The 10,538-nt window shown below is 40.0% G+C and overlaps 1 protein-coding gene across 11 annotated transcripts in view; it reads left to right on the plus strand.

Annotated features, from left to right (window-relative positions):
• Positions 1-10,538, plus strand: part of KAT6B (lysine acetyltransferase 6B) — a 208,660-nt gene that overhangs the window by 18,767 nt on the left and 179,355 nt on the right. For all 11 annotated transcript variants that reach the window (XM_017549712.2, XM_037727192.1, XM_037727197.1 and 8 more), the window contains one exon: positions 1,143-2,021. In XM_017549712.2, coding sequence (XP_017405201.1) covers positions 1,401-2,021 — 621 coding nt within the window. In that variant the 5' untranslated portion in view covers positions 1,143-1,400. The remainder of the gene's footprint in view (positions 1-1,142; positions 2,022-10,538) is intronic.

Raw genomic sequence — 10,538 nt, forward strand, 5'->3', positions numbered from 1 at the left:
CCAGCTAATTTTTTGTAGTTTTAGTAGAGACGGGGTTTCACCGTGTTGACCAGGATGGTCTCGATCTCTTGACCTCGTGATCCACCCGCCTCGGCCTCCCAAAGTGCTGGGATTATAGGCTTGAGCCACCGCGCCCGGCCTTGAGTCTTAAATCTGTTATTGATTCTTACCTTGGGTGAATTCCATCTTCTCCTGAGCCTCAGTTTATCCACAGAATTGTCCTGGAGTTTAAGTGACAAGTTACATATGAGCACACTCTGTACACTTTAAACTATAAAAAGAATTTAGAAGTGGCTGTTATCATTGGAGAGCAAGATTAGAGCTCAGGTTTGGCTCATTTCCCAGGCCAAGGCTCTTTTTCCTGGTAGGCTCTTTGTAGATGTACTTAATACCAGATTGGAGATCTAGGGTGGTTTTTGTATATACCAGGCATCTCTCAGAACAAATACCACTATCCATCTGGAATCAGATTTGTATATACCTTTCTTGTATTGAGCTGTTTAATGAGCTAACTGGGTATTAAGATAACTAGAACGTTCTACTACTTGAAGGTGAAGGGTTATGTTACTATATTAGTTTCAGTTTTCCAACTTGTGGGTTAGAGGGTGTCATAGATCCTTTGTTAAAGGAATAGGGGATGTGATTCTATAGAAGGAGCTAAATGGGAAGTTTCTTTTATGTGTGAGACTTGGGAAATATAATACCTAGCTGAAAGCAGGATTACTTACTCTTTTTTTTTTAAAGTTTAAGATTTCTTGAAATGAGTTTAATGTACTTTCATCAGATTTTTTGTATCATAGACTTATTCTTTGATTTTATGTTTATGACAGACATATACCTTGAACCACTTTTATATAATTTTGTTAATTTCAATAAAGATAATTAAATGTATAATTTAGATGTGATTATGCCCCATAAATAACTTCATATAAGAAGTGAAAAAATTCTAAAAACAATTCCTTCTCAGACTGTGACCCAATTTCTTGTTGAAAAATATAGTCACTGTGGCTGTGTTATGTAATACCTGCCTGTCATTACTTCTGTGGTCATTCTGTGTCTGAAAAAGTAATGCTAAAGAATCTTTTAGTTTATTTGTGTAAGTTTCATTATTAAGGACCTTTCCCCTCTTTTTATCTTTTAAGGTCTTGATTTCCCAGTTAAAGATGTTCTTCACCCGAATGCACTCTTTCCTGTTGGTACAATAAGACAACCGTCAACATTGCCTGTTTGTCTGCTTTTGAATCTCTTAAGGATGGATGTTTGTAAGATGTTGCTTAATACAGTCTGGAATACTCTGTCCATTTGTTGAATTGTAAATGACTTTCAAATGTGCAAGCTCTGTTGAATACAAAGAGAACCTCTATGGGTAACTTTTGTGTTGAAGAAGTCATTTGTCAACCATGGTAAAACTTGCAAACCCACTTTATACAGAGTGGATTCTTGAAGCTATACAGAAAATAAAAAAGCAAAAGCAAAGGCCCTCTGAAGAGAGAATCTGCCATGCAGTCAGTACTTCCCATGGGTTGGATAAGAAGACAGTCTCTGAACAGCTGGAACTCAGTGTTCAGGATGGCTCAGTTCTCAAAGTCACCAACAAAGGCCTTGCCTCCTATAAGGACCCAGACAACCCTGGGCGCTTTTCATCAGTTAAACCAGGCACTTTTCCTAAGTCAACCAAGGGGTCTAGAGCATCATGTAATGATCTCCGCAATGTGGATTGGAATAAACTTTTAAGGAGAGCAATTGAAGGACTTGAGGAACCAAATGGCTCCTCCCTGAAGAACATAGAGAAGTATCTCAGAAGTCAAAGTGATCTCACAAGCACCACCAACAACCCAGCCTTTCAGCAGCGCCTGCGACTGGGAGCCAAACGCGCTGTGAACAATGGGAGGTTACTGAAAGACGGACCACAGTACAGGGTCAATTATGGGAGCTTAGATGGCAAAGGGGCGCCTCAGTATCCCAGTGCTTTCCCATCCTCGCTCCCACCTGTCAGCCTTCTACCCCATGAGAAAGACCAGGTAAGCGAAGGAGCAATGTTCATGCATTCTCACTACTGTCCTTTTGTCTTCTACGGTTTCGCCTAAGTTTTATGTGGACAAAAGTTCCCAGCAAAGTTTGACAAAATTGAATGTTTTGCCTTAGAGCAGGCTTTTGTATTTTAAAATATATATATTGTATTGCATTGTGTTGAGGATTTCCTCATCGATTGGCCAAGAATTTAATGGAACAATCATGTGGTTTGTTTTTAAGCTCTAATTTTGCTAAGGAAGGATAACATTAATCTTCCTTCCTCCAAGCAGGGTCATATATATTTCAGAAATGTAAGAAAGGCCATCCTATATTTTTCTCCTTATTACTATTTTTCAAAGAAGACGCTACAGACTTTTTATCTTCTTCTTCTTCTTTTTTTTGAGACAGAGTCTCGCTCTGTTGCCCAGGTTGGAGCACAATGGAGTGATCTTGGCTCACTGCAATCTCTACCTTCCAGCTTCAAGCGATTCTCCTGCTTCCCAAGTACCTGGAATTATAGGTGCCCACCACCACATCTGGCTAATTTCTGTATTTTTAGTAGAGACAGGATTTCACCATCTTGGCCAGGCTGGCCTGGAACTCCTGACCTCAACTGATCCGACCACCTTGGCCTCCCAAAGTGGTGGGATTACAGGTGTAAGCTACCAGGCCTGGCCAGACTTCTTTTTTTTTTCCGAGACAGAGTCTTGCTCTGTCACCAGGCTGGAGTGCAGTGGTGCGATCTTGGCTCATTGCAACCTCTGTCTCCGGGTTCAAGCAGTTCTTCTGCCTCAGCCTTCCAAGTAGCTGAGACTACAGGCATGCGCCACCATGCCCAGCTAATTTTTGTATTTTTAGTAGAGATAGGGTTTCACCACGTTGGCCTAGATGGTCTCGATCTCTTGACCTTGTGATCCGTCTGCCTCAGCCTCCCAAAGTGCTGGATTACAGGCATGAGCCACCACTCCCAGCCTCCAGACTTCTTATTTTAAGGGTGATAATCTATGCATTTAAAAGTTTTTTAATATGTGACCTAAATCCCTCTTTTCAATTTAAAGTCATTTTTTATTGTCCACTTCTCTGTTGTAGGTGAATGTTTATTTTGTCTCATACAGTATCTTTTTAAAATACTCTGATTTCTTGGACCTTATGTTATTTCTATGGTATTTACAAATATATGACAGAATTCTCTTTACATTACTGCTACCACTTTAAGTCTTTGGTTGAGTAGGATTTTTCTTTGTTTTGTTTCAAAGCTGTTGTATTTAATTCCCAAACTAAAAACAAAGTAGAACAGCAGAAAGTTATTTATAGTTCCTGTCTAGTTTTGGGGTTTGTTCTCTGTCTTTTGGGTGAGCAAATACATTGATATCAGTTAATTTTATTAACACATGTTATAAAACATTAATTGTTGATAGAAAAACGTGGTTTTGGCTGGGTAGGGTGGCTCCTGCGTGTAATCCCAGCACTTTGGGAGGCCAGGGTGGGAGGATTGCTTGAGCCCAGGAGTTTAAGACTAGCCTAGGCAACATAGTGAGATCCCCATCTCTACAAAAAATTAGCCGGGTTTGGTGATACACATCTGTAGTCCCAGCTACTCAGGAGGCTGAGGTGGGAGGATCACTTGAGCATGGGAGGTAGAGGCTTCAGTGAGCCTTGATTGTACTCCAGCCTGGGTGACGGAGCGAGATCCTGTCTCAAAGATAAAGAAAGGAAGAAATAAAAGGTGGTTTTATCTTATGGCTTACTGCAGCCTTGACCTTTTGGGATCAAGTGGTCCTCCCAAGTAACTGGGACTATAGGTGTATGCCACCATGCCCAGCTAATTTTTAAAATTTTTTGTAGAGATGGAGTTTTACCATGTTGCCTGAGCTAAATACAGTTTAGAAACAATTGAAACACATGTGTTAGGAAAAGTTATGCTCCTTTTCTTTGGATACCATGAACCCTTGAAATGGAACCTGTTTTCCTCAATGCTTTAGCTGGTAGAAGCCCAGCTAAAGCGTTTGAACTTTAAATCAGCCCATGGAAAGGCAAACCACTTGGTCCTACAAATTGGATAAGACCAGGTAGTTTGCCTGTGGGCTGATCTAAAAGGCTGGAGTACAGTGGCACCACCTCGGCTCACGGCAACCTCCGCCTCCTGGGTTCAAGTGATCCTCTCACCTCAGCCTCCCAAGTAGCTGGGACTATAGGTGTGGACCACCATGCCTGGGTAATTTTTGCACTTTTTGTAAAGATGAGGTTTCACTGTGTTGCCCAGGCTGGTCTCCAACTCCTGGGCTGAAGACATCCTCCCACCCTGGCCTCCCAAGATGCTGGGATTACAGCCATGAGTCACTGTGCCTGGCCAACACTTATTTCTTAACTATATTTTTGTTTCATTAGTCTTCTGGATCAAAAGGATTTATTTGATCCTTAGGTGGTGGTTGTGTTTGTGTAACCAATCTTTAGTTCTCTGTGAGACAATGTGGCCATAAGGAGAGAAGTAAACTTATGAAATTTTCTTCTTAATAACATTTGTTAAAAGAAAATACAAAAAGTGACTTAAATCCTAATTCATGTATCTGATATAGCCAAATCAGGCAACTCTGTTTTTAATTAAAACAATTTTTTTGGTGGGGGGGGGGGTACAGACTCTTGCTCTGTTGCCAGGCTGGAGTGCAGTGGGGTGATCTCGGCTCACTGCAACCTCCACCTCCCAGGTTCAAGCGATTCTCCTGACTCAGCTTCCCTAGTAGCTGGGACTACAGGCATGGGCCACCACATCTGGCTAATTTTTTTGTGTTTTAATAGAGACAGGGTTTCACCATGTTGGCCAGGATGGTCTTGATTTTCTGACCTCGTGATCCACCCGCCTTAGCCTCCCAAAGTGCTGGAATTACAGGTGTAAGCCACTGCACCCAGCCTTAATTAAATATCTTTTATAAAAGCTTATACTATGAAGAAATTCCTTAAGGGACTATAGAGCCATTTCTTGATGGATTTGGATATCTCTGTTTTTTAAAATATGTATACTACCTTAAGGTATGTTAAGGTTTTATAATGGTCAGGTACATGGACTAATTCAGGCAGCTTTAGGCAATTTAATAGTATGTTTCAATAATTTTGTGATTCAGGGATAATTTTACTCGTGATAGAGGAGTCAGTACAAATTTTCCACAGTCCCTTCTGATCCTTTACTTTAACCTTGCTTATCATTTCTTGCTAACATTATCATATTTTTTCAGGCAGCATCTGTACAGAAGTATTTTTAGTCTAAAGGAAAATTCATGTCTGAAAGTGTCTAAGATTGAGAGCAGAGTAATTTATTGCTTAGCAGACAATTATTACTGCTCTTTTTATGATGCTGATCTTTAAATTGTCTAGTTAGCATCATGCTATAATGAGTAAAGCTGATAAATGTTTTCTAGAATTTTTACTTGTTGAAATTTGGAGACTAATTGTATTATCTGATTCTTAGAAAATGAAAATAAATAAAAATCAGTTCAAACAAATTTGGGAACATGTTTGTATTCTTTAATAGCATTTTTGGCTGGGTGCAGTGGTTCACACCTGTAATCCCAGCACTTTGGGAGGCCAAGGCAGGTGAATCGCAAGGTCAGGAGATTGAGAGCATCCTGGTCAACATGGTGAAACCCCGTCTCTACTAAAAATATAAAAAATTAGCCAGGCGTGGTGGCACCTGCCTGTAGTCCCAACTACTTGGGAGGCTGAGGCAGGAGAATCACTTGAACCCCAAAGGCAGGGTTGCAGTGAGCCGAGATTGCACCCACTGCACTTCTGCCTGGGGACAGAGTGAAACTATGTCTCAAAAAAATAAAAGCATTTTTCTTAAAAAATGTGATAAAATTACATCATAATATATTACCTTTTGATATTAAAAGTGGTAAATTGTTTAAAATCATGTAAACTCACTAAGTAAATATAATAGAAATTCTTAGCCTGGGATCCACAAATGAGCTTGGGTAGGTATCCCACCAATCCTCTGAAATAGAATGTAAAATCATGTGTGTATTCACGTTTTTCTCTTTTTCTTTTTCTTTTTTTCTTTTTGAGACGTCGTTTCTTTCTCTTATCTCCCAGGCTCGAGTGCAGTGGTGGGATTATGGCTCACTGCAACCTCTGCCTCCTGGGTTCAAGTGATTCTCCTGCCTCAGGCCCTCGACTAGCTGGGACTACAGACACTGGCTATCATGCCCGGCTAATTTTTTGTATTTTTAGTAGGGATGGGGTTTCACTGTTAGCCAGGATGGTCTCTATCTCCTGACCTTGTAATCTGCCCTCCTCCACCTCCCAAGGTGCTGGGATTACAGGCGTGAGCCACCGCGCTGGGCCCATTGTTCTTGATGTGCTCTAGAAGTCATAGAGTTTGCATTGCATTGTGGGAGGAAATTTATGATATAAATGAAAACAGTTCCAAAATGGAGTGATCTCAATTACAATTTAGTCAACTAATGCCTTTTTTCTTTTTGAGACAGAGTGTCTCTCTGTTCCCCAGGCTGGAGTGCAGTAGCATGATCTTGGCTCACTGCAACCTCAGCCTCCCAGGCTCAAACAATTCTTGTGCCTCAGACTTCAGAGTAGCTGGGATTACAGGTATGTGCCACCCCACCTGGCTAATTTTTTATTTTTAGTAGAGACGGGGTTTCATTAATGTTGTCCAGGCGAGGTCTTGAACTCCTGGCTTCAAGTGATCTGCCTGCCTTAGCCTCCCACAGTGCTGGGTTTACAGACGTGAGCTACCACACCACATGCCTGGACTAACTAATGACGTTTGTTTTTTTGAGGTGGAATCTCACTTGGTTGCCCAGGCTGCAGTGCAATGGTGCGATCTTGGTTCACTGCAACCTCTGCCTCCTGGTTCAAGTGATTCTCCAACTTCAACCTCCCACATAGCTGGGATTGCAGGCGTGTACCACCATGCCCAGTTAATTTTTGTATTTTTAGTAGAGACGAGGTTTCATCGTGTTGGCCAGGCTAGTCTCAAACTCGTGACCTCAAGTGATTCCCACCTACCTCAGCCTCCCAAAGTGCTGGGATTACAGGCGTGAGCCACTGCACCCAGCCATGACTTTCAAAGAAACTGTTATTCTGGTTACTTTTTTGAGCAGTTACATTAAATGTAAAACCAAATAAAAATAGTAAAAATAATAACTAACATGTTGTAATTGTTAAATGCTGGCGCTATTCCAAGTACTTTACATTTATTATTTTTTTGACTCATCACAATAACCGCAAGGGAGGTAGATTATTACCCTTATTTTACAGATGAAAAAATGAGGCTGAAAGCTTAAGTGATTTGCCCAAGGTCACTGATAGAGCTAGTGAGTGGTGAAGCCAAGATTCCGACGAGACAGTCTGACTCCAGAGCTCTTTACCACGGGGCAGTAACACTGGTCAACAGTGGTGGCTTTTTATTAACAGTAAAAGTATCTCTTCCAGTTCTTCAAATGATTAGAAGCAGTTTTGCCCCAACAAATAGATTCCCATCCAGCATTTTAAATTTGGTAGTTGCAATAAGCTTATTAAAGTTTTTAAAGTAGATACTATTTATAATATTAGCAATATGGAAAGGCAGTAGAGAAAGTAGTAAGTCTGTGTCTAATTAGATTTAACATCATCATCATTCTGATGCATGACTGCTAGGAGGAATACAATGCAAGTTAAAATAGAAGGGCTCCTTCCTTCTGAAATGTAATTGCACATCTTCTGATAGTCTAGAATTCAAATTGGGTATTACCACACTGGCTCCTTCGCATAAATTCTTTGTATTTATTTAAGAAAGCTCTCTTCGGTGAGGTGATATGGAAATGAATTAAACCACAGAAGATAAAACTTTATCTTTGACTTGGTGAGGGAGCTCCTAAAGGATAGTATTAGTGTTTCTCATTAAAAGTAGTAAAGCTCAATTAGGTCAGATTATGAGGACTTTGGAAAGTCAAATATTCTTTTTTTTTTTTCTTTTTTCTGAGACAGAGTTTTGTTCTTGTTGACCATGCTGGAGTGCAATGGCACGATCTCCGCCTCCCAGGTTCAAGTGATTTTCCTGCTTCAACCTCCCGAGTTGCTGGGATTATAGGCATGAGCCACCATACCTGGCTAATTTTGTATTTTTAGTAGAGATGGGGTTTCTCCTTGTTGGACATGCTGGTCTTGAACTCCCGACCTCAGGTGATCTGCCCACTTCTGCCTCCCAAAGTGCTGGTATTACAGGTGTGAGCCACTGTGTCCAGGCTGGCCGGAAAGTCATATATTCTAAGAGAGACTTCTGTTATCACTGTTCACTTTATAGCATTAAGATTCCATTTGAATGTTTGAGCTTTAGCATTTTTATAAAATCAGTTTAGTTTCATTTTAAAATAAAGTATTTGGTATTTCACTTTAGTGAGAATGTCTTCATAAAATTTATTAAGTGTCAAATCTTGTTGTATTTCCAGTGTAGTACATAATGTGAAAATTCTCATTCCGACATTGGCATCATTGTTGGAAGGTGAGACACTTTCAGTATCAAGTAGGGCTTTGGATGTTTTTCTCTTGGAGAAATAATTGTATTAGAATCTTCCAAAAACCTTCAAACATAATTACAAAAACGGTGATACTGTCAATATCATTACTGTCAATAAGAAAAAAAATAAAATGATTTTTAAAAGAAGTTCAGATGATCAGAAACGGGGTTGAAAGACAAATATAGGACACTTGTCATGTGTGGTCTTGGTTTGTTCAGTTTTTCATTCTGTTTCTCCTGCCCCTTTTAGAGAGATACTTTGTTAGGGTTTTTGGCAATGTTATTAAATATTTCTGTAAATAGAAGATAAATTTGTATCCTACAGCAGTTTCTTGTGTTGTATAGATGCCATGAATTAGATAACTTTATTTTTAGGTTTTCCTTTCTTCTGTTTTCTCCGTTCTGTTCTTCCTATCCAGTCCCCTTAACCCTGCCCTAGAGTAGACCCTCCTCATCTGTTCTGAGACTTTTCCAATAGCCTGTACTTTATGAAGGACCATTCGTTAGTTCATATTGTTCTTTGATGTGGCAGGCTTCCAGAAGTCTCTCAGCCCTACGGGAATTGTTCATAGTCTCAGGCGACTCTGGATCTTTCTTGGCAGAAATGTGTATATTTTTTATCTGCTAATTATAGAGCCCGAATGTCCTCTCTGTTGACCTTCTTAGTTTTCCTTTGAATTGGTGTCCTTTGTGTTGCAGATGTCGTCTTTCTCAAAGAGTGCTTGATTATATATATTTAACTGAAAATCGAATAAATCTCTATATACAGTAAAATATATTCTTCAGAATCACCTGCATTTTGGAATTGGTATGGATAAAGTCAGTTTTGGAATCACTAAAGTCAGACAGAAACCTATTGTAATGTGAAAGACTAGGTGGATCAAATACTTGCTGTTCCAGGGTCATGGAAGGAAATAAAAAGCAGTTCATGTTCTTCTTATAATTAAGCTTCAGAAGTTCTTCAGAATAGCAGTGTCTGAGGACTGCTTTTGTGAGCAGGTAGTACCAGTTGTTGAGACATTGTTGAGAGAGCACACGGATTGTCTCAAACTAGTTAGTTGGGTCAAGGGAAAGATAAAATGAAGAGTGAATGAGTCTTTCTATTGTACTCTGAGGCATGACAGTGTGTTCCACTTTTGAGCTTTTATCAAGATGGGACTTGTCTAGACTTCTAATGAAATGGGCTTCAGGTAAAGTAGAAACATTATGTCAAAAGGATTTTTGATTGTTCAAATGAATGTTAAACAGTCTTTTAACTCTTTGGATCTTGGATATGTTTGATACTTGTGGTACTTTACTGCAACACATGATCCTATCCTGAATGATTAGCAGCTTTCAGGAGTTACTCTTGTATTCCCAGCTACATCTGTGATACTTTCAATGCTAAGAAAATCTATATTCTATAGCTTCGAAGTTATGTAACAGTTAATAGTATTTGCTGATTTATTTCGATTTTGTCATAAATGACAAAGATTTTATTCATCCTTTCTCTTCAAACATTTTTAAACAAATGGTACATTTTAATGTTTCTCAAAAATGAAGGTCTATATTCTTTTTGTATGTTTTATCTTTGTATGTTATTATTATTTCTGAGACAGGGTCTCACTATGTTGCCCAGGTTAGAGTACAGTGGTTTGATCATGGCTCACTGCAGCCTTGACCTCCTGGGCTGAAGTGATCTCAGCCTCCTGAGTAATTGGGACTACAGGTATACCCTACCGTGTCTGGCTATGTTTTTTTTTTTTTTTTGAGACAGTCTTAATCTGTCGCCCAGGCTGGAATGCAGTGCTGTAATCATGGCTTACTGCAGCCTCAACCTCCCTGGGCTCAAGTGATCAATTGGGCCCCCTCGGGCCCCCAAGTAGCTGGGACTATAGATATACACCACTACACCCAGCTAATTTTTGTATTTTTTGTAGAGATGGGGTTTTGCCACATTGCCCAGGTCTTGAACTCCTGAGCTCAAGCAGTCCTCCCAAAGTACTGGGGTTATAGGTGTGACCACTGTGTCCGGCCT

Source organism: Cebus imitator, unplaced genomic scaffold (genome assembly GCF_001604975.1).
Source record: "Cebus imitator isolate Cc_AM_T3 unplaced genomic scaffold, Cebus_imitator-1.0 Scaffold11, whole genome shotgun sequence".
NCBI lineage: Eukaryota > Metazoa > Chordata > Mammalia > Primates > Cebidae > Cebus > Cebus imitator.